General features: G+C 36.5%; 1 protein-coding gene across 1 annotated transcript in view; it reads left to right on the forward strand.

The window, feature by feature from the left end:
- Rock1 (Rho associated coiled-coil containing protein kinase 1) overlaps positions 1–24,897 on the forward strand; it is a 118,723-nt gene that overhangs the window by 64,249 nt on the left and 29,577 nt on the right. The window contains exons 12-21 of the mRNA XM_070029464.1: positions 1,328–1,416; positions 2,805–2,853; positions 8,152–8,287; positions 9,819–9,910; positions 10,009–10,255; positions 15,471–15,577; positions 17,378–17,528; positions 19,898–20,058; positions 22,489–22,673; positions 24,729–24,798. Of these exons, the coding sequence (XP_069885565.1) occupies positions 1,328–1,416; positions 2,805–2,853; positions 8,152–8,287; positions 9,819–9,910; positions 10,009–10,255; positions 15,471–15,577; positions 17,378–17,528; positions 19,898–20,058; positions 22,489–22,673; positions 24,729–24,798 (1,287 nt within the window). The remainder of the gene's footprint in view (positions 1–1,327; positions 1,417–2,804; positions 2,854–8,151; positions 8,288–9,818; positions 9,911–10,008; positions 10,256–15,470; positions 15,578–17,377; positions 17,529–19,897; positions 20,059–22,488; positions 22,674–24,728; positions 24,799–24,897) is intronic.

A 24,897-nucleotide genomic window follows, 5' to 3' on the forward strand; every position in this document is an offset into this window, starting at 1 on the left:
TATAGGTTAACATTTCCAACTTACATATAAGGAACATGGTGCCACTTAACTTTTCAGATTTGATGTGCATTATTTCCTCTACTGTTATTGTATGTGTGCGTGCATGGGTGCACACACTGGTCCTGGGGCTTCAACTCAGGGCCTGTGCACTGTCCATGAGCTTTTTGTGCACAAGGCTAGACTAGCACTCAACCATGTGAGCCACAGATTCACTTTTGGTCTTTTTTCTAGTTAATTGGATACTATTAAGAATCTCCATGGCCTTTCCTGCCCAGGCTTGCTTTAAACCGTGATCTTCATATTTCAGCCTGCAACTCAGGGCCTGTTTCCTGTCCATGAGTTTTTGTGCACAAGGCTAGCCTAGCACTCAACCACTTGAGCCACAGATTCACTTTTGGTCTTTTTTTCTAGTTAACTGGATATAAGAATCTCATAGCCTTTCCTGCACAGGCTTGCTTTAAACCGTGATCTTCATAGTTCAGCTGCCTGAGTAGCTAGATTTATAGGCATGAGTCACTGATGCCTGGCTCTTCAATTATATTTTATATTCTGTCTTATTCTTTCCATTTCCCTAGTGTATCATGTTTTTCTGTCTTTCTTCTTTGGAATTCTTTGTACATTTTGGCAAAAATACCTTTTTTCTACTCCCTTGTCTACTTAATACAGTTCTCTCTTCTCTTCGTTCTTAAAGCACTACATATTCCTGGCAGAATTAGAAGTGGTCTTTCTCTTCAGGACATCCTATATATCATTTTATGATCATTTATCACATTGTAATATTTGGTGTGTAATTATATGGATCATTGTGGGTTCTTAACTGATGATTGTCCAGACACTGATGGCTCATGCCTATCATATTAAGTATTCAGAAGACTGAGATCTGATCATTGTAATTTGGAGCCAGAGCAGAGACTGTTATCTCCAAATAAACAGCAAAAAGCTGGAAGTGGGAGGCATGTCTCAAATGGTACCATGAGTGAAAAATCTGAGACCCTGAAGTCAATCCCCAGTAGTACACATACTTATATATAAACATTTGTACATATTGGAGTATCATGCAGTATTTTAGTGTGTGTATATATTGTATAATATTTAAATGCCCTCTCATTTACTTATGCCTTATTATTTGTCATTAATTTCATGAGAACAGGGAACAAAACTTTATAATGCCTTACATAGTATCTGATATATTAGTAAATGTTGAAAAATACTTAAGTTCTTAACAATAAGGAGGAAAAGGACAAGATTAAATATTGTCTAAATATGCATAAAATTGTTTTTTTAAGTTCTCTATAAATATTAGAATGTTTACTTTTTTCAATTAAAGCAAGAAAGTTTGCAAAAAACAATCTACAAGCTTGAAGAACAGCTACATAATGAAATGCAGTTAAAAGATGAAATGGAACAGAAGTGCAGGTAAAACATAATCATGTTTTTATTATCTAAAATGGCATGTCACACATACTTTAAAGCTATTTCTCTACCCACTTAAAACTAGATGGAAGTGAGATGAGTTTCTACTGAAAAACAAATGAAAAGTGTTTATAGTATTATTGAAAAGTAATATTTTAGGGCTGAGGTTGCAGCTTAGTGGTAGAGGCCTTGCCTAATGTGCACAAAGCCCTGGGTTTGATTCCAAGTCCCACAAAAGAAAGGAAGGGAGGGAGGAATATTTATGTTGGCATTAGTTACAGATGTATTTTTCTCAGGCTGGCAGTTCAAAGCTAGGCTTAGCAGACAAATCCAAGAAACTTCTCTCCAGTTAACCATCAAAAAGCTGGAACAGAGGAGTGGGTCAAGTAGTGAGAAAAAGCCATGCAAAAAAAAGCCAAGCTGTAGTGAGAAGCCCCAACTTTAAGTCCCAGTACCACTGTGCATGCACCCACACATATAGAAACACAAAGAACCTCTGGTTAATTTGTATAACTTGGCATTTATTCAGCTAAATGGGAAAAGGGAGAAAGAAGTAAGGATAGTTCAGTCTTAGGTGATCTCAGTTACTTGGGGACTCAAATTGGTATGAGAAGTAGGAGTATGAAGCAATAGGTTATATTTGAACATGCTGAATAAAGTATTTGATGAGACAACCACGTGAACATGTTGTTTATATAGGTTTGAAGGTCAGAATTATTTGAGCCAAAGAAAACAAATTGTGATATAACTTATATACTTTCAGCTGATCTCAGAATTTTCTCACATTGCTAAATGATCATGTGCCTTAGTTATTTATATGTGCCACCTTTCCTTTGTATCGAAAGTTAAATTCCAAATTTTTGTATATTAGAAAACATTGCATGAAGGAATTGGATAATTATTTAGCTGGGGTCCTTAAACTTGGGTCAGAAAAAGACAAATATTTTTCCTTGTGAACTAAAATCCATCATTTCCTCAATTCTGATTTCAGTCAACAGTACACAGCAAGTAAGCAAAAATCTGTAAGGATTTTTTTAAGTTACCAATGGAAATCATAGATATTTTCATATAGGTTTTACATTTCTCTGTATACTATTTATGTTCATCATTACTTGGAAATTACTGACACTAGACCATGTGATTTAACACTAAAGAAGCACACATATTACTGAATTATGCATGGTTTTTTTAAAGTTACAATTGTATGTTAGTGTAACTGGTTTCTTTTATTCTTTGTGTATTTTTATGCCTTTAAAAATATAACTTTAAAAGAAAGGCTGTAACCTTACATGGACTGAGTCCATGCCACAAAAAATTACTAAGAAATCTAGTTTAATGAGGGGTATACCTATTTAACCCAGTTTTTCTTTGTATTGCTTTTGTTTTTGCAGAACTTCAAACATAAAACTAGACAAGATAATGAAAGAATTGGATGAAGAGGTACTTCTTTGTTTTATAAGATGAAACTTTCACTCAGATATTTTTTTCCCTTTCAGATTACTTTCTGAGAAAATTTTATTTGGATTCTATTATTGAAATGTTAGATAGAATCAGAGAGTTAAAATAAAAATTTCACCATTCATATTTCAGGTTCACATATTATTCTATGACCACAATGAAATTTTAGTATATATAAATTTCACTCCATTGGTTCTTTATAGTTGGAAACTTGGAGAAATTAATCAAATTGTATCTTGCTTGGGCTTGGTAATTCATTACTGTTAAGGTGAGCTATGTAGGAAGCCAAAGAGAGATATAGGGGATTGTGGCTCCATGCCAAGCCAGACAAATCAAGTTATCAAGGTCTCTTCTGAACTAAATTGGATATGGTGGCGTATGCTTGTCATTCCATCTAAGCAGGAAGCATAAGAAGAATTATAAGAATTATAGTCAGCTGGGCGCCGGTGGCTCACGCCTGTAATCCTAGTTACTCAGGAGGCTGAGATCTGAGGATTGGGGTTCAAAGCCAGCCCGGGCAGGAAAGACCATGAGACTCCTATCTCCAATAAAACTACTAGAAAAACAGAAGTGGCGCTGTAGCTCAAGTGGTAGAGCACTTGCCTTGAGCTGAAGAGCTGAGGGACAGCGCCCAAACCCAGAGCTCAAGCCCCATGACCGACAAAAAAAAAAAAAATTATAGTCTACTCTGGCCCAGGCAAAAGCTTGAAAGCCTATTTCAAAAATAAAGTCAAAGGGTTGCCAGTATGGCTCAAGTAATTGAGCACCTGCCTAGCAAACACAAGCCTTAAATTCAAACCCCATTATTGAAAAGAAAAGAATCTGCAACTATGTCAGAGAAAAACATTGGGAAAGGGAGAAATCTAATTTAAAAGGATTAATATCAACATGATCTCATTAGTAATCATGTAATCAAATAGAAATATTTTGATTTTTAAACTATTCATCTTTTTCATGATTGCCTACAACAATGTTTTGTTAAAGAAATATAAGTATTAGATTAGTTGGACATTGGTATCCTATATCTAATGAATTTCATTCCTCTCAGTCATCTTGTAAATTTCTTTCTGTTGTGTATGTGAAAACTTCCTTGAAAAATACACTCTATAGTCTCTTATTACTTGTCTTTATCATTATTAGATTTAGTTGCAGATAGTTTTCATGTTGTCTGAAGATTTTCTTGCATCTGTTGGTGCTTTATTTTCTTTCATTTGTAGCTTTGAATATACAAGTAGTCATGTGTAGACTTTGGTAACATTTTTCTAGCTGAGCATTGGTCAGTAGATACTTAGTCTTAGCATGTATTTTATTCTTAAGCCTTTAAGGAATACTTTTAATTATAAAGAACTAAATGAAATAAGGATAAGTATACACTTTCCTCTTGATTTTTTTTTTTTTTTGAGAGGAGGGGATTGGTTGTGGGGCTTGAACTCTGGGCCTGGGTGCTGTCCCTTAGCTCTTCAGCTCAAGGCTAGCATTCTACCACTTGAGCCACAGTGCCATTTCCAGTTTTATGGTGATTTATTGTAGATAAGAGTCTTACAAACTTTGCTGCCGGGGCTGGCTTTAAACTGTGATCCTCAGATTTCAGCTTCCTTAGTAACTAGAATTACAGGCTTGAGCCACCGGCGCCCAGCCTACTTTTGATTTTTTTTTATATTTGTATATTAGCACATAAAGGCAGAAAGTTTAATGCTGTTTGATACAGTTCTCTATATGTGTAGAGGAAATATTTCAGATACCTATAAAAAGGGGTGGGAGGGTGGGGGGAGGAGGGTTTTATTGAGATAGAAAAACTACAGGCTTAACACAATAATAACCACATTAAATAAAAATACCAGCCAAGTGATAGTAACTCATATCTGTAATCCTAGCTACTCAGGTGGCTGAGACCTGAAAGATTGGAATTTGAAGTCAGGCAAAGCAGAAAGTCTGTGATACTCCATTTCTAATTAACTAGCATAGCAAAAATGCCAGACTAGATGTGCCAGCCCTGAGTAAGAGTGCAAGGCCCTAAGTTCCATCCCTGGTACTGGCACAAAAAATTTAAAAAAAGAAATACTGTCAGAAGGAGTTGTAACAGTGCATTTAAAAAAAAAAATTCACACTTGTATACTGTCTACAAGAAACTCTTCAAATATGACAAATTGAAAGGATAGAAAAAACATATATAAGCCATGAAAAGAAAGTAGTAGTAGCAATGGCAGTAATCATATCAAATAAATAGAGTGAGGGGCTGGGTAGGTGGCTCAGTGGTAGAGCGCTTGCCTTGCATGCCTGAGGCCCTGGGTTCAATTCCTCAGCACCACATAAGCAAAAAAAAAAAAAAGCCGGAAGTGGCACTGTGGCTCAAGTGGTAGAGCACTAGCCTTGAGGTGAAGAGCTGAGGGACAGCGCCCACGCCCAGAGTTCAGGCCCCACGACCGGACCCAAAAATAAATAAATAAAATAAAAAATAAATAAAAACAAATAGAGTGAAAGAAAATTTCCAGAGGCAGAGGTATGTTTACATAGTGACTACAGGACCAGTTCACCAAAAGACATAGGCAGTCTTGAGCAAAAAAAGCTACAAAAGCTGAAAAGAGAAAGATAAATCTGCAAATTGTTACTGACTGTAACACTTCTCCAAACACATCTGCAAATATATGTGTGAATTCAGCAACACCATTTACTGACAGGATTTATTCAACATTTAAAAAACTCTCCAACAACAGTAGAATATGCATGTTTTCAATGTAGACTATATCCAGAGCTATAAAGCAGACAAATTTAAGACAATTAAAGTTTTCTGACCAAAGTGATATTAAACTAACAGGAAAACAGAACACATAGACACCAAAAAACATACTTCTGAATAACCTGTAGATCAAAGTAGTAGTCTCAAAAGTGAAAAAGTACATTCGAATGTTAACTATATTTTCAAAGCTTTTATGTTCTAAAAATTGCTATATGTTCATTTAAAAAATGCTTTAAAAATACATCAACATTAGAGACACAGATAACATAATGCTAAAAGGAAAACGTGTAGCATTAAGTGCTTATACTAGCATGGTGGTTAATGCCTCTAACCCTAGCTCCTGAGAGGCTTAGGAAGAAGAGAGATGAAGAGTTCAAAACCAGTCTGGGCTATATAGAAAGTTCAGTCAGCCTGAGCTATATAAGGAGACCCTATCGCAAAAAATAACAAAAGGGGCAGAGATAGCCAATCAAATTTCCTATTCTAATGAACCAGCAAAAGAAGAAATAAACAGAAAACAAATAGAAGGAAGGCAACATAAAGATAACAGCAGAGATTAATGAAATTGAGAATAATGTAAAAAAGTCACTGAAATAAAAATCTAGTTTGGGGGAAGATTAATATAACTTAAAATCCTCTAGCAAGACTTACAAAAGGAAAAAAAGAGGAGACACTAAGTTTTTGGACTGAATCTGGACTTGTTATAGATTATAAGAATATCAGAGGACCTAAAGGTAGTATTATGAATATTTTTTTGGGGGGGGGTCCAGTTGTAGGGCCTGAACTCTGGGCCTGGGCGCTGTCCCTCAGCTCTTCAGCTCAAGGCTAATGCTCTACCACTTGAGCCACAGCGCCACTTCCGGCTTTTTTCTTTTTGCTTATGTGGTGCTGAGGAGTCGAACCCAGGGCCTCAGGCATGCAAGGCAAGCGCTCTACCACTGAGCCACCTTCCCAGCCCCATATTATGAATAATTCTAAACATAAATTGTGAAAGAATCAAATGGATCAATTCCTTGAAAGAATATAAGAATATAGTGTAAAATAATATCAGTATCCCTACATAGTTATTAAGAAAAGTAAGTCCACTCAGAATTACAAACTGAAAAAAAAAGTTGTACCCTACATTACCAAATAATTTCACTAAAGAATTCTGCTAGGTTTTAAGAACACATAACATCAGACTTTTTTTTTTTTTTCAAAAAATTTGAAAACACTTCTCATTCATTTTGTAAGGCTAATGGTAGCCTTACACCAGAATTCCAGATTATACTTATGGATACAAACTATCTTATATACCTATAAACTACTACCTTATGAATATAAACACCAAAATTCTTTTCTTTTTCTTTTTGTTTTGTGCCAGCCCTGGGGCTTGAACTCAGGGCCTGAGCTTTTGAGCTTTTTTGTTTGTTTTTTTTGGGGGGTCTGGTCATGGGGCCTGAACTCTGGACCTGGGCGCTGTCCCTCAGCTCTTCAGGTCAAGGTTAACACTCTATCACTTGAGCCACAGCACCACTTCCGGCTTTTTTCTTTTTGCTTATGTGGTGTTGAGGAATCGAACCCAGGGCCTCAGGCATGCAAGGCAAGCACTCTACCACTGAGCCACCTTCCGAGCCCAAGCTTTTATGCTTTTTGTGTGCTATCCCTATGTTTGTACTCAAGGCTAGTGCTCTGCCACTTGAGCCACAGTTCTACTTCCAACTTTTTGGAGATAAGAATCTCACAGACTTTCCTGCTGGTTTAGAACTGGGTTCCTCTTGCTTTTCTGTTCACAGCTGATTTTCTGCCACTTGAGCTATACTTCAGTCCAGCTTTTTTTTCTAGCTACTTAAGAGATAATCTGCCTAGGCTGGCTTCAAACCTCCATTTTGGGTAACTCAGTTTACAGATACAAGCCACCAGCATCCTGGATGTGCTTTTATTTTATTTTATTATTATTATTTTTTTAGTATAGAGTCAGTTTTATTGTCAACTTTCATGCTGTTAGTAGGGACTCTTCCAGAGATTTTTAAAAAAACTAAAAAATGTAATAAAGGACTAGAAGTACAGCTCAGTGGCACAGCACATGCTTAGCACAAACAAAGCTCTATTTCTAATCCCCACTAACTGGTTTTAAAACCAAAAAGTTTTCAGTTTCCATTTGCATTTGATTTGGGTTTTTTTGTTTGTTTTTTGGTGCCACTACTGGAGCTTGAAATCAGGACTCTGTGCTACTAGAGCTTATACCTCCAGCCCTCATCTGTATTTGTTTTTCAAAGCAAAGTACTCTCTTTAAATAGATAACTAGTACAGGGCTGGGAAGGTGGCTCAGTGGTAGAGTGCTTGCCTTGCATGCATGAGGCCCTGGGTTCGATTCTTCAGCACCACATAAGCAGAAAAAGCCGGAAGTGGCGCTGTGGCTCAAGTGGTAAAGGGCTAACCTTGAGCTGAAGAGCTGAGGGACAGTGCCCAGGCCCAGAGTTCAGGCCCACAACCGACAAAAAACAAAAAAAATAGATAAGTAGTACTAATTGCAATGATAACTTTTGTTACTTCAATTTAAGGGAAATCAGAGAAGAAATTTAGAAACTACAGTGTCTCAAATTGAGAAGGAGAAAATGTTGCTACAACATAAAATTAATGAATACCAAAGAAAAGCTGAACAGGAAAATGAGAAGAGAAGAAATGTAGAAAATGAAGGTAAGTTGTTACTTATTTAGAAAAGTGCTAAAATATATAGGCAAGTGCTTAGGTAATTCTAGCTTTTGGAATTTTTATAAAGCACAATTTTCTAGATATCTGGTAGACGGTTGACTGAAATTCAAATTTATGAAGCCATAATCCTAATACACTTTGTGAGCTCCCAAAGTCCAGATCACTAGTTAAATAAATGGCATTCCAATGTCAGTATTAAGTCATGTTTAGCTACAATTGTGCTGTTAACCATTTTGTGCAGCTGTAGTGACCTGGAGAACTTTAAAGAATATTGATGCCTAATCCCCAGGAATGCTAATTTTATTGGCATAGGCTAGTGTCTTAGGTATCTTTACACTTTGATTTGCTTCTGCTTCATTTTCTACAAATAATAGTGTACATTCAATATGATGAATACATAGGTTATTTATATGCTTAAAATGGTGAAAAGTGTAAAAAATGTAAATGTAATTGATGACATAATACAATTTTGTATATTACATTGTAGAAGACTGCCCCTTATACAAGGAAAAAGCATTTAGGTTTAAAATGAGTGTGCATGCATACATGAGTATGTATGTGAAAACATATATTTATAAATTTGATTCTGTATTAGGATATCGATACAAAGTATTGGGAAAGAAATACAAAAACTAGTAATAGTTGTTGGTAAAGGAAAGAGCCTATTAAAAGAATCTATGTGGGAAGAAGAAGTTTTATTCTATCTTTAGTATGTTTTAATTTTTTTTACCACTTTTAAAACAATAAACTATTGAAGTAATTGTATTATTTAGAGACAAATAAAAGGAATTAAAAACGTAGCTCCAAGGGTAGAGAGTGAAAAAAAAAAAACAAAACAATACACAGCAAGAGTGCTAGACCCTGAGAGCAAACCACAGTACTGGCACAGAAATAACAAAATTACTTCAGAGCTAAGACAAGAGGATTACTGAGACAAGTGTGGCTGAGACAAGAGTTGATCATCAGTCTGAGCAACATAAAGAGAACTCATCTCAAAAAAAGTTAAAAAAGAAAAGAAAACCTTATAATATTATACCAGTAGATGGGCCTGACTAAGACAATAAAATAATTTGAAATATAACAATGCAAACATTTGTTTTGCACTATAAATTATAAAAATTTGCTGTACTTTTTGGTTAATTTAAAAAGTACTTCTAAGCTGGGTGCTGGTGGCTTATACATGTAATCCTAGCTATTCAGGAGGCTGAGATGTGAGGATCATGGTTCAGAGTCAGCCTGGTCAGGAAAATCCATGAGACTCTTACCTCCAATTAACCACCTGAAAACTGGAATTGGCACTATGGCTCAAAGTGGTAGAGCACTAGCCTTGAGCAAAAAAAGCTCAGGGACAGTACCAGGCCTGAGTTCAAGTCCTATGACCAACCAAAAAAGAAAAAAATATATTTCTAAAGATGGAATTTGGAATTGGTGTAAGTTGAGCTTATTAAAAGTAAATACCATTTTAAAAAAGAGATTTCTGAAAATTGTTATTGCTACTTATTTTTCCATTTTCTAGTTTCTACATTAAAAGATCAGTTGGAAGACTTAAAGAAAGTAAGTCAAAATTCACAGCTTGCTAATGAGAAGCTGACACAGTTGCAAAAACAGGTAAGTTTGTCAAATGAGGTTTCTTTTCAAAAGTAAGAATTGAAATAAGTGTGATTGTATTTGAATCAGAATTTTGTTTTCTTGTTCTTTTTTAATAGCTAGAAGAAGCCAATGACTTACTTAGAACAGAATCAGACACAGCTGTAAGATTAAGGAAGAGTCATACAGAGATGAGCAAATCAATTAGTCAGCTGGAATCCCTGAATAGAGAATTGCAAGAAAGAAATAGAGTTTTAGAGAATTCCAAATCACAAATAGACAAGGATTACTACCAGCTGCAAGCTGTATTGGAAGCTGAAAGAAGAGACAGAGGTCATGATTCTGAGATGATTGGAGACCTTCAAGGTAATACTTATTTTTATTAGGTAAAATACAGATAACAAGAAATTTCCATTTAAGTACCTTTTATTCCCCTTAGTACAAGGTTTAAACAGAGTTTAGAGCTTGCTTAGTTGGTACTCTACCACTTTTTGCCTATTACTTTACAGATGGAGTCTCATGGAATTTTCTGCTTTGGCTGCCTTTGAATTGTGTGTGATTCTCCAAATCTCACCTGAACCATTTATAAGTCTACAGTTTAGTTGTATTATTGTTATTCTGCTGTAAGCACTATCCATGTTTAGAATTTTTTTGTCATCTCATAGAAAAGCTGTATCAATAAAATAATAGCTTCATTCTTCCCTTTCCTAGCCCTGGGAGTAACCACTATTCTACTTCAAAGCCTATGAATTTGACTATACATTGCTCATACAAGTGGTAGCATATGAATATTTGTCTTTTTTTATTTTATGAATTTTTTTAGTATTTTGTGCATGTATGCATATGTATGTGTGGTGTTGCAATAGAATCCAGGGCCGTACATGCAACTCTAATGGTTTATTACTGAGCTACATTCCAGTCATCTTCTTTTGTTTTTTAGTTCTGTTAACAAACATAAAATGTGCCAACTAAACAATGTATAATATAAGGTATCACATTGGTCTCTTAAAGAAAACTACTTTAACTAGAAATGTTAACTAGAAATAGTTAATAATAATAATAATAATAAATAACATTGGAATTCCTGCACTCTTTCACAGGTACCCCTATGAGGTAGGTAATGTCAGTATTTTCCAATTTTTACAGCTAAGTTAACCTAATTGAACCTAATTGAAAATGTGCCTAATTTAAAACAGTGTTACTCAAAGTGAGAATAATCCAGGCAAAGAGGATTATCACTTTTAAATCCTGGACATTCCTTGTGCATTCTTGGTAGAAATAGAAACTCAATTGCAGAAATAAGATTAACGATACCAGATCAACAGTCTTTGTGAATCTAAGATATAAAAGATTGAGTATAATTAACAGTGAGTAAAAGAAAAAAGTTATCGATAGAATTGTTTATTCTCAAAAGATGGCTGACTTTACCTATCTTTCTATTTTCTTTTTTTTTTTTTTTTTTTTTTTTTTTTTTTTTTTTTGTCGGTCGTGGGGCTTGAACTCTGGGCCTGGGCGTTGTCCCTCAGCTCTTCAGCTCAAGGCGAGCGCTCTACCACTTGAGCTACAGCGCCACTTCCGGTTTTTTTTTTCTGGTGGTTTATTGGAGATAGGAGTCTCACAGTCTTTCTTGCCCGGGCTGGCTTTGAACCGCGATCCTCAGATCTCAGCCTCCTGAGTAGCTAGGATTACAGGCGTGAGCCACCAGCGCCCGGCTTCTATTTTCTATTAATATTAGGTACATAGATACATGTGGAAGTTGCTAGACAGACATTTTAGTGAAAAATTGGCAGGGGTGAACACAGGGAGTCTGGTATAACTTTAGTTACAGATTGGAACATAGTTTGTGTCTCATGGGGCTTGATGATTAGCCATATTTCTATGAAGAGAGGTCAAGGCTAGATTTTGTAACTATGGAAACAGATATTAGGCTGTCTCATTGGTTCATAGCTAAGGAGTGTTGTATGGTCTTCTTGGGGACCAGACTTAAAATAGATCTAAATAAAAAGAAGTAATTTTTTTTAATATATTAGGAAAGCTTTATACTTCCTTAAATCAAAATTTTCTAGGCCTTTTTGCACAGGATAGTAGTCATTTGAAAGTCTCTCTTTTGTAGCTATAAACCAAGGAAGTTTAAATTTCAGTCTGGGTTATCTCTAGATACTCAATTCTTAAATTCTTTTTTAAGTTTATTTTCTGTGAACAAGCTTTGGGGAGCTTCATTCAACATAGTGGCCATCATCTGTGCACTAATCAGGAGAAGTTTGCGTGCGTGCATGCATGCATGTGTGCCAGTTCTGAGGCTTATGCTCAGGGCCTGGGCTAGCACTCTACCACTTGAGCCAGAGCTCCACTTCTGGCTTTTTGGTATTTTATTGGTTATATCAGAGTGTCACAGACTTTCCTGCCCAGGCCTCAGATCTCAGCCTCCTAAGTAGTTAAGATTATAGGCGTGAGCCTCCAGTGTCCCATGATCTAGTTTCTAACTGAATGTAATTTTTAGATATTGGTGGAAGTTAAGAAAAATTCATAGCATGAGCATATTTCATTGTTCTCATGCCTCTTTTGTTTAGTTTCAAATTTAAATGTACAACTTCTAAATATCAATATATGTGCAACAATACATTTATCCTTTTTTTTGGGAGGGGGGGGTCCGGTAGTGGGGCCTGAACTCTGAGCCTGGGCACTGTCCCTCAGCTCTTCAGCTCAAGGCTAGCGCTCTACCACTTGAGCCACAGTGCCACTTCCGGCTTTTTTCTTTTTGCTTATGTGGTGCTGAGGAATCGAACCCAGGGCCTCGAGCATGCAAGGCAAGCGCTCTACCACTGAGCCACCTTCCCAGACCCTGCATTTATCCTTATAATACTATAAGTTTTACATTAATTTTTTAATGTCCATAGAACTTCTGTGTTCCTTAAGTGTAAATGGCTTCTGGTTTAGAATTATGGGCTTCTGGCCCATTTGATTTAATGTACTCCATATGCATAAGTGGGCAGAAACTTCTTTGTATAAAGGCAAAGTTCCCAAGTATAATTGGATAAGAAATATCCTAGGTGCAGTGGACCATATAAGATCTCTCTTGTGTGTTTCTAACTTTTTATACCTATTCAAAACAGGAAAAAAGAGTAACATTCTTAGCTTTAGGTTATTACAGAAACAAGCTAGGCCGTATATTTGCCAGTATTGGTCTAGTCTTAACATTTGAGTCTGCCATTGCAAAGTAAGCTTCCAAAAGTTCAGGCCACAGAAGCTTAATGAAAGGGAGTGGACACAAATCAAAATGTCATAGAAGAATAAAAATTTTAGTAAGTTTATCTATGGATTCATCAGATTAAAATGAAAAATGATAAATTTTTTAAATGTCAAATTTTAAGTTTTATTAAGAAAAACTATAGTATTGTTTGATTATTTTCTCTTCTAACTTTTTATTTGAGAAAATTTCAAATGCCACAATGTTCCTTTATGAGCTCATCAGTCCACTTCAATCAATAGCCAGTCTTGCGTTATTTTATTTCCATCCTTCCCACCCTTAAAATCTTCTGACAGTGAAGTCTTTTGAAGCAAATCTCAGATATCACATTGTTTAATTTGTAATAAATGTATTTCTTAAAAATAGGACTTTTTTAGTTTTTTTTGGTACTAGTGATTCTTGGTATTAGGGATTGAGCTGGAGGTCTTGAGCTGGCCAGGCACCAGTGGCTCACGCCTGTAATCCTAGCTACTCAGGAAGCTGAGATGTGAGGATAGCGATTCAAAGTCAAAGCCAGCCGGGGCAGGAAAGTTTTATCTCTAGTAAACCACCAGAAAACAAAAGTGGTGCTGTGGCTCAAGTAGGAGAGTGCTAGCCTTAAGCGCCCAGGCCCCATGAACAACAACAACAAAATCTTTTTCAGAATAGAAATATACCAATTTCCATAGCATCTTCCAAAAAATGGCCAGTGAATTTTTAAAATGTATTTATGGGCTCATGAATTTAAATATACGTATGGGAATATCTTCAAGTAGAGTTAATACCCAAAGTAGTCTTGGATAGTATCCTTGCTTTTTTGTCATTTATAGATTTTTTCAGGATTACTTTCTGTCCTAAACCAGAAAGAACCCATTTTCCAAGAGACCGTAGTATACTTAATGGCATATGACTTTCAAGGAATATCACTTAAGATGGTATGTTAGTAATTACTACTGGGTTGGGCAATTTTAATGGACAAAGGTTAGAATTTTTTTTGTAATTTCTAGTTTACTGTACTACAATCAGATACTCTTGTGTAGCGTTTCACTTTTTTTTTGGTCATTTGTGGGGCTTGAATTCTGGGCCTGGGAGCTGTCCCTCAGCTCTTCAGCCCAAGGTACGTGCTCTACCACATGAGCCACAGTGCCACTTTCAGTTTTCTAGTGGTTAATTAGAGATAAAACTTTACTTCCCAGTCTGAACCGTGATCCTCAAATCTCAGCCTGCTTAGTAGGATTATAGGCTTGAGCTACCGGCGCCCAGCTGAGTTTCACTTTTTTTTTTATGCTTAGTTTATTATGCATTTTTATTTTGTTTTGAATATTTTTTGGGTATTTCAAAATATTGTAGGCTTTTCATTTAATCTCTCTTTTTTTTTGTCGGTCTTGGGGCTTGAACGCTGGGCTTGGGCACTATCCCTGTGCTCTTCAGTTCAAGGCACGTGCCCTACCGCTTGAACCACAGTACCACTTCTGTTTTTTTAGTGGTTTATTAGAGATAAGAGTCTCACGGAGGGGCTGGGAAGGTGGCTCAGTGGTAGAGCGCTTGCCTTGCATGCATGAGGCCCTGGGTTCGATTCCTCAGCACCACATAAGCAAAAAGAAAAAAGCCGGAAGTGGCGCTGTGGCTCAAGTGGTAGAGCGCTAGCCTTGAGCTGAAGAGCTGAGGGACAGCGTCCATGCCCAGAGTTCAGGCCCCACAACCGAACCCAAAAAAAAAAAAAAAAAGAGTCTCACGGACTTTTCTGCCCAGGCTGGCTTTGAACTGTGATCCTCAGATCTCACCCTCCTGAGTAGCTAGGATTACAAGTGTGAGCCACCAGCACCCCAGCTCACTTAACCTCTTATAATTAGTTTTATCTCCATCAGTTTCTTTTTTTGGTCTGTCATGGGGCTTGAACTCAGGAGCCTGGACTCTGTCCCTGAGCTTTTTCACTCAAGGCTAGTTAGTGTTCTACCACTTTGAGCCACAGCCCCACTTCTGGTTTTCTGGTGATTAATTGGAGATAATCTCAAGGACTTCTGGCTTTGAATCATAATCCTTAGATCTCAGCCTCCTGAGTAGTTAGTATTTTAGGTATGAGCTACTACTACTGATAATTTTATCATTTAATATTATGTTTACTCTCTATACTACTAGGAAAACTCTTTAAGAAACTATTTCATCAAGAAAATTAATATTTTTAATCTTCAAAATTCTGAACAGAAAGAGCTCTTTTTTAGTGGCTCAGATGGATGGTAGAGCTCTTGCCTTGGGCTGAAATGCTCAGAGACAGCACCCAGGCCCACGACCAACAACAACAACAAAAAGAATTGTCTGTTAGTGGTAATTGGTTTAATTTTTCTCACTTGCTAGCTCGAATTACATCCTTACAAGAGGAGGTGAAGCATCTCAAACACAATCTTGAAAGAGTGGAAGAAGAAAGAAAAGAGGCCCAGGATATGCTTAATTACTCAGAAAAGGTACTTGACTTCACTTGCCATTTGGGATGATACTTAGAGGTTATTAAAGACTACAATGTGGTTTTGTACAGTGACATTCATTCTTTATGTCATATAATTACATTTCTAAAAGATCTTATGCTTGGTTGAGGACGTCTTATTTAAAAACCCTCTTTGTGTATTATTTTTGGTGGTACTCAAAAGCATTGGATATGTAATGTTTACAGATCATCACAAATTACTTTGGTTGTAAAGAAATTTTCATAAAGTTTCTTTCTACTTCCTTTGTATATGGATAAGATTATTTAGCAAAATAGAAAGGACAAGTGATTGCTCTTTGTATTTAGATTTTTCTTAATCAAAATTCCATTGAGAATACTTTATTGTATACTTTGTTAAGGAAAGGATTTGGTACATACTTTGCAGATCTCTCATATATATATATATATATATATATATATATACATATTATACATATATATATACATATATATGTGTATATATATATATATATATATATTAGGTTTAGATCCCACATATGGAAGAGAACTAACATGTTCTTTGTCCTTCTGAACCTGTCTTACTGTGTTTAACATGATGATCTCCAGTTCTATCCATTTACCTACAAATGCCATAATTTCATTCTTCGTGGTTGAATAATACTGCACTGTTTATATATACCACATTTTCTTTCAGCATTTATTAGAATGCGTAAAGAAATCTAGAATCTATGCATATATTCTTACAGCATCTGATCTGATTCTATAGCTTGGCTGTTATTAATAGTGCTATAGTAAGCATAAGTGTGCAAATGTCTATTATACTATTGTATATTACTTCTAATATGCCCTGATTATTTTTGGAGACAAGTCTCACAGACTTGCTTGGGCTGTCCTCTAGATGAAACACTCTATCTCCTGAATAGCTAGAATTGCAAGTGTGAGCACACTCAAGCGTGCCCAGTTCTATTTTTAGTTTTTTTTGTTTTTTGTTTTGGGTCTGGTAGTGGGGCCTGAATTCTGGGCCTGGGCGCTATCCCTCAGCTCTTCAGCTCAAGGCTAGCGCTCTACCACTTGAGCCACAGCGCCACTTCCGGCTTTTTTCTTTTTGCTTATGTGGTACTGAGGAATCCAATCCAGGGCCTTAGGCATGCAAGGCAATCACTCTTATCACTGAACCACCTTCCCAGCCCTATTTTTAGGTTTTTTTAAGGAACCTCCAATTAACTTTCCATAGTTGCTACACTACATTTCCACTGTAGTGTATAAGTACTCCTTTTTCCTCACATAAAAATAAATGTGTAAAAAGAAAAAAATGTGACTATAAACACAAATAAGATAAAATTTAATATTTTTTTTAAAGATAGTAGCAAAAGTTAAAAAGTAAACTGTGGGGGCTAGGAAGGTGGCTCAGTGGTAGAGCGCTTGCCTTGCATGCCTGAAGCCCTGGGTTCAATTCCTCAGCACCACATAAGCAAAAAGAAAAAAACCAGAAGTGGCACTGTGGCTAAAGTGGTAGAGTGCTAGCCTTGAGCTGAAGAGCTGAGGGACAGCGCCCAGGCCCAGAGTTCAGACCCCACGACTGGACCCAAAAAAAAAAAGTAAACTGTGATGGTCCAGAAAATAATCACAATGCAATGTGCTCTGTGCCTGTCATAGTTAATTGTTCAGATGGTGGGGGAGGGGCATAAAGAAAAGGTATATTTTGCTTTTGGATATGTGTTTATCATTATAAAAATAACTATCTTGTGAGATATTAAAAGTGAGATTTAATCATGTGCTTATAACAGTTTATTACATGACTATCATTTCAATTTTATAGGAAAAGAATAATTTAGAGATAGAGTTAAATTATAAGCTTAAATCATTACAACAACGGTTAGAACAAGAAGTAAATGAACACAAGGTTACCAAAGCTCGTTTAACTGACAAACATCAGTCTATTGAAGAAGCAAAATCTGTTGCCATGTGTGGTAAGTTTTACTTTCTACAATATCAGTTTTAAATAATGGCTACATTTGGTTATGACCCGAACTTAATTTTATAATAGAAAATATAAATTATAATGTAGGAAAATAAGCCCTTTTTTAGGGGATATGCTTCCATTCTTCTTTAAATCACAGAGTTTCCTTCTAATTTCCTTATTCCACTAACCTATTTTATAACAGTTGAATCTTGTTGGAATGATAGGAAGATAGTTAACGGCCATCTTGGGGGGACCCTATCTCCATAAAAGATAGTGGAATTCCTCTTTTCTCCCAGGTTTTCAGTCCTTCCTTTGATTTTCTTCCTGATCCAGTCTGGGCCTTGTTACTAATTTATTTGCTTTTTTGCTTTGTAGTTGCAGTTTTTCTATTCCCCTGTATTCACTGTATTACGCTTCAAGCACAGTGGTGGCTCAGTTCAACAAGTTCCCAACCTACCTTTTTTTTTTTTTTTCTTTCATTTTTCAAGTAGTACTTTGGTGGGTGTAATTTATGGTTTTAAAAGATTACTCTTTTTTCAACATAACGTCTTATACATCTCATTGTTGAGATAGGTCCACCTGTATCCCTATTTAAACAACAACTTTGGCGCAGGGCCGGAGGTGGAGTGGGAGAGATGAGAAGGTATGGTAAGGGGAAACAAAGAAAGAGGCAACAATGCTTGATAAGAAATGTACTCATTACCTTGCTCATGTAATTGTAACCCCTCTGTACAGTATTTTCACAATAAAAAAAATAAATTGGGGGCTGGGAAGGTGGCTCAGTGGTAGAGCGCTTGCCTTGCATGCTCAAGGCCCTGGGTTCGATTCCTCAGCACCACATAAGCAAAAAGAAAAAAGCCGGAAGTGGCGCTGTGGCTCAAGTGGTAGAGCGCTAGCCTTGAGCTGAAGAGCTGAGGGACAGCACCCAGGCCCAGAGTTCAGGCCCCACGACCGGACACAAAAATAAATAAATAAATAAATAAATTGAACAAAATAGAAAAAAAAATTACTCTTGGCCAGGCACTAGTGGCTCACACCTGTAATCCTAACTCTTCAGGAGTCTGAGATCTGAGGATTGCAGTTCAAAGCCAGCCTGGGCAGAAAAGTCCCCATGAGACTTTTATCTCCAATAAACTCCAAAAAAGCTGGTAGTGGTACTGTGGCTCAAGTGGTAGAGCACTACCCTTGACCATGAAGAAGCTCAGGGACAGCACCCAGGTCCTGAGTTCAAATCCCAGGACAGGCAGAAGAAAAAAAAAGATTACTCTTACAGCATCTGGAGAATCCTTTCAAAAGTGGTAATAGGGGTAAAAGAGAATTATAGCACTATAGACTGTATACTGTTTGTAGTAGCACTGGAAATGAGTAGAGATAACTGAAGACAAGAGTTGTGATAAATTAGCCTGACACGGGTGGCTTGTGCCTGTAATCTTAGCTACTCAGGATGTTGCAATTTTAGGATCATGGTTTGAAGCCATCTCAGGCAGGACAGTCCAAGAGACTCTTACCACGTGGTAGAGCACTAGTCTTGAGAGAAAAAGCTCAGGAACAGTGCCCAGGCCCTAAGTTCAAATCCCAGGACTGCCATACACAAACATACACATACATATGTACATAAATACACCCTCACACACAAACACAAAATAGGCACTTCAGTATAAACTATCTTCTGTTAATAATTAAAACAGGTGCTACAATACTGTGGAGTTCATTTGAGTTACATATATTAGGTTCTTTCCTAACTGTAAGCCTCTGGAAACTTCCAGGATGATGTAAGGTATAGATTTATAAGCCCATGTATCCTTTTCTACTTTAACCTGATATACCTCCAATTTATTCTTGTTACTCTACTGTCTTTTTCATGATATGCCTTTCATTTTCTGGGCTGGAAAAGTTACTGAATAACTGGGTATTAGATATGTATAGATATGTATTATACATTATATGTAAGATATATTAGATGAGGTATTATTTCTATATTACATTTTATAACTTTTAGAGATTTTTTTTTGTGGGGGGGGGGTCCGGTTGTGGGGCCTGAACTCTGGGCCTGGGCGCTGTCCCTCAGCTCTTCAGCTCAAAGCTAGCGCTCTACCGCTTGAGCCACAGCACCACTTCCTGCTTTTTTCTTTTTGCTTATGTGGTACTGAGGAATCGAACCCAGGGCCTCAGGCATGCAAGGCAAGCACTCTACCACTGAGCCAACTTCCTAGCCCCAACTTTTAGAGATTCTAACCATGCAAATAATTCAAATAACATTAAAACTTATAATAGCTCTACTAAAAGACCAATATAAAAATAATGCAAACATTTAAAAATAATTTAGACTATGTAAAGTGAAGGTATTAACTCTTCAAATACATTTTTCTGTTACAGAAATGGAAAAAAAGCTAAAGGAAGAAAGAGAAGCTCGAGAGAAGGCTGAAAATAGAGTTGTTCAGACTGAGAAACAATGTTCCATGCTAGATGTTGATCTGAAACAATCTCAACAGAAACTGGAGCATTTGACTGAAAATAAGGAAAGGATGGAGGATGAAGTAAGCAATATAGGACTTTTTTTTTAGTTCATTAAAAGAAAAAGTCATAAATTATGAAGTCATTATGTATAATTTAAACACCATAGAAATGATTTGAGTGAAATACCAACTATATCTGTGTTTACTCCTATGTAGTCATCCTGGGACTTAGAATTTTCCTTTCAAATAGTTAATTCACATTCATTCCATAGGAGCTGTTTCATTTTGTATAACAACAGATGCAACTTTATTGAAACATCAGATTTCCTCCACAAAGAAACTGACCATCTACTGAAAAAAACAATTTATTTTTGTCCATTGTAGGGCTTGAACTCTGGGTTTGGGCACTGTCCTTGTGCTTTTCAGCTCAAGGTGAGCGCTCTACCCATTGAGCCACAGTGCCACTTCTAGTTTTCTAGTGGTTTATTGGAGCTAAGAGTCTCACGGACTTTCCTGCCCGGGCTGGCTTTGAACTGCCATCCTCAGATCTCAGCCTCCTGAGTAACTAGGATTACAGGTGTGAGCCACCGGTGCCTGGTTTGAAAAACACTTTTTTATAAACTATCCTGTTATACCAAAGAGATTGCTTATAGATTTTCTTAAAATTTTAAACTATAGGGAAGATGGCTCAGTGATAGAGTGCTTGCCTTGCATACATGAGGTTTGATTCCTCAGCACCACATAAATAGAAAAGGCCAGAAGTGGTGCTGTGGCTCAAGTGGTAGAGCTCTAGCCTTGAGCTGAAGAGCTGAGGGACAGTGCCCAGGCCCAGAGTTCAGACCCCATGATCGACCAAAAACAAAAAGTTAAACTATATTCTTAACTGATTAGCTTGATAAAAAGAGATTAAAATACATTATATTTTGGTAGGTACTATATTTACTTTAGAAATTATTTGTAAGTAGAAAAATCTTCCCAAGGCTTGACTTGGTACAGCAAACAGTACAGATAAAATACTAATATTGAGGGCTGGAAAGGTGGCTCAGTGGTAGAGCGCTTGCCTTGCATGCATGAGGCCCTGGGTTCGATTCCTCAGCACCACATAAGCAAAAAGAAAAAAGCCGAAGTGGTGCTGTGGCTCAAGTGGTAGAGTGCTAGCCTTGAGCTGAAGAGCTGAGGGATAGCGCCCAGGCCCAGAGTTCAGGCCCCATGACCGGATTTCCCTCCTCTCCCACCCCCCCAAAAAAAAATGCTACTCAAGAAGCTGAAATTGGGATGATCATGGTTCCTGTCTAGCCAGGACAAAAACCAAATAACAAAATGAACACATAAAGACCCATCTCAACAAGAAAAGCAGAGTATGATAAGCAAGGTGCTCAGCAGTTCTCATAACTACAGCAGGATAGTCTGAGCAAAAACTGAGACCCTTCTAAAAAATAACCAGAACAGAAAGAGCTGGAGGTATTGCTAAAAGAAGTGGAATGCAAGCCCTCCTGAGTTCAAACCTCTCAGTACTCCTCCCCTCTCCCCAAAAACAATAATGAAAAAATTTTTAAAGATGAGTCATAAGGAGGACTCTACAATGCTTGATAAGAAATGTACTGATTATCTTGCCCATGTAATTGTAACCCCTCTATGCAGTATTTTCACAATAAAAAAAAGAAAAGATGAGTCATCATAGAAGATACTTGGGGACATTAAGTTGGAATGTACTGTAGACAGAAACCCTCCAGAGAAAATGGAAAAGACAGGCCTAGTATGTGCAAGAAGTAAGGTGAAGAAGTTTGATCTGAATAATACGATCACATTCTAGAAAATGTCCAAACATAGGTCTAGAGGAGCACAGAAAGACCATAAAACTTCTTGTAAGCTGGGTGCCAGTATCTCTCAATACTATTTAGAGACTCCGATCTGAGTATTATGGTTCAAAACCAGCTTGAATGAAAAGTCCAAGTGCCTTTATGTACAAATAACTAGCAAAATGCTGAACTGGAGGAATAGCTCAAGTTGTAGTATACTAGCCATGAATGAAAAAGCCCAGAAAGAGGGCAGTAACCTGAGTTTAAGTTACCATAGCAGCATAGAACAGCAACAGCATTGTAAACCGCCTTGAGAATTTTGAACTCATTAGTGCCAACAACTAATTAATACTTAGTAAATAATTGTTAAGTTGAAGTAAGTAGTTTGTTTTGTAAGGTTTGGAGAGGAATAGACTAGAATTTACAAACATTTATAAAGTTAAAAACTCTTTCGGAATATTTCCCCCCAAAATTTCCATGCTACCTAGAATAGAATGAAACCAGATTTTTTTTCCCCCTATAAGATCTGATCATTGAAATTTGGGTATTAGTTTAACTTAATAGTAAATCTTACAGTGGAGACTTCACAACATTAAGCTTCTTTGTTAGTATATGGAATTATAATAAGCTTGAGATTTAATTAGTATTCTTCCAAATGTCTAATAAACTTATTAGAGAGATTTAAGATGCCAATTATTTTTCTCATTTATAGGTAAAGAATCTAACCTTGCAACTGGAGCAGGAGTCAAATAAGCGACTATTGTTACAAAATGAATTGAAGACTCAAGCATTTGAGGCAGACAATTTAAAAGGTTTAGAAAAACAGATGAAACAGGAAATAAATACTTTATTAGAAGCAAAGAGATTATTAGAATTTGAGTTAGCTCAGCTTACAAAGTAAGTTCTAAAAATACCTTTGTGATTTTTTTTTTGTGTTTGTGTTCAATATTCTTATGTACTTGCTATCTTGTACATTTAGATTATGTACTCAGAGTTTTGAAAAGGAGACAGGAAAAACAGCATTTAAAGGTAAAGGAGTTTCCTTCAAAGAAAGTTTGCAACAGTCCTCATGTTTTGAAAGGACAGGCTCATTAAATTTAAAATATATGTATTTAAAGGAAGAAAAAAAAAGATTGTCAAAGGCTGCTGTCTTTACAGTAAGTCTATTTATATAGAAAAACAGTATTCTTGTAAGATTTCCATATCCTTAAAAGCTGTCACATTTTTTCAGATTGCAGTTACAAAAGTCAAGAATATATTTTTTGTAAGACTATTCAGTCTTCATAGAAAAATTTTCCAAATTTTCTTTATTTTGGAGACTAGTATACATGATGAACCTTTAGGGATTTTTTTGTGTGTGCTTTCTTCTCTTCAACCCGGAGTGCAGTGTCTGTGTTCTTTTTCTGTCACTCACTGCTTATGTAAACTGAAGACCAGAGCAAGGTATCCATATTGCTTTCGTAATTTATAAGGACATACTTCAAAAATGAAATATGAAGCCGAGTGCCACTCACATCTATAATCCTAGCTACACAGGAGGCTGTGCTTTGAGAATAATGGCACAAAGCCAACCCTTGGCAGATAACCCCATGAAATTCTTATTTCCAGTTAACCAGCACAAAAGCCAGAAGTGAATGTATGGCTCAAGTGAATGCCAGCCTTGAGAGACAGCACCTGGGCCCTGAATCATCAAGCCGCAGTGTCGCTCCCTCTTATCCCCCCCCCCCCCAAAAAAATTATAATTTCCAGTTGGGCAAAGTGGCACATACCTTTAATCTCAGCATTTGGGAAGTAGCAATAGGAGGACGGAGAGTTTGGGTTCAACCTAGGCTGAACCAATTCAAGCCTAGCCTGGGCTATATAGTGAGATTCTATCTTTTTTCTTTTTTAAGTACTTTTATCCATCACATGGCTTATTTACTGAAAATACATAACTAGTACATTGCTAGTGTCTTAATATTAAAACCTGGCAACTTCAGATGATCTTTAATTAATGGCAATCTGTTGCATTGTTTCTGTCTGTTAAAATCTATTTTCACTATGGGTTTATATGTATACTATGCATATTTTTGTCTCTGTATTCCTTTTTGTCAGTTTGTTGCTCTTTTCAGTTGTCATTAATTTCCATATCTACTTGTGCTATTGGACATTATATATATATATATATATAATATTGAATTATTAGGCTGGGCAATGTGATGCACACATGTAATTGCAGCAGTTCCGTGACAAGAAGTAGGATTGCAAGTTCCAGGCCAATCTAGGTTACGCAATGACATACTGTCTCAAGAAAATAAAAATAATCTGAATTGGCACTTAAATATTTCCATGACTTCTGCTTTTGTTTACTTCCTACACAGACATTTAAAATGCATCTCAATGAATGCTTTTTTTCCTACAAAAATATAACCAAAATATTACTTCAATTTTTAAATTATTTTGGATAGGACCACAATTAATGTTCTCTTGAAAATGACCTTCATTAGAAAAGTTTTCCTTTAGCTAGGTACTGGTGGCTCGTGCTTGTATCCTAGCTACTCAGGAAGCTGAGATCTGAGGATCCCAGTTTGAAGCCAGCCTGAGCAGGCAAATAATGAAATGTATCTCCAGTTAACTAAAAAAAAGCCAAAAGTGGTAGCTTGATTTGAGTGGTAGAGTGCCAACACTGAGTGAAAAAGCCAAACAAGAGTGTTAGGCCCTGAGTTTAAGCCCCAGAATTTGCACAAAAAAGAAAGAGAAGAGTTCCCCCTGCTTTGTCTGGCATCATTTATATAGAGTAAATAGAAGACAATATGGCCTGGACAAATTAAAGTAACCTATATAATGAAGTGTTGTTTTTTTAAGACTGTTTTAGTAAGGATTTTTTTTTTATTCCAGCAACTTAAACTAAGAACAATATGAAGTCTAATATAAATTGGAACATTTGTTTATTTTTTTTTCTTTTATCTAAAGGCAATACAGAGGAAATGAAGGACAAATGCGGGAGCTACAAGATCAACTTGAAGCTGAACAGTATTTCTCAGTAAGTGGGAATGATTTTTAATATATAGAGTATTTTAAAAATCTACCTTAAAACAAGATGTTTACATCTTTTCTGCAAACTGATGCATCTTAATTTATT

The sequence above is a fragment of the Dipodomys merriami genome, unplaced genomic scaffold (assembly GCF_024711535.1).
Source record: "Dipodomys merriami isolate MVZ:Mamm:240054 unplaced genomic scaffold, mDipMer1.0.p SCAF_2, whole genome shotgun sequence".
Taxonomy (NCBI): Eukaryota; Metazoa; Chordata; class Mammalia; order Rodentia; family Heteromyidae; genus Dipodomys; species Dipodomys merriami.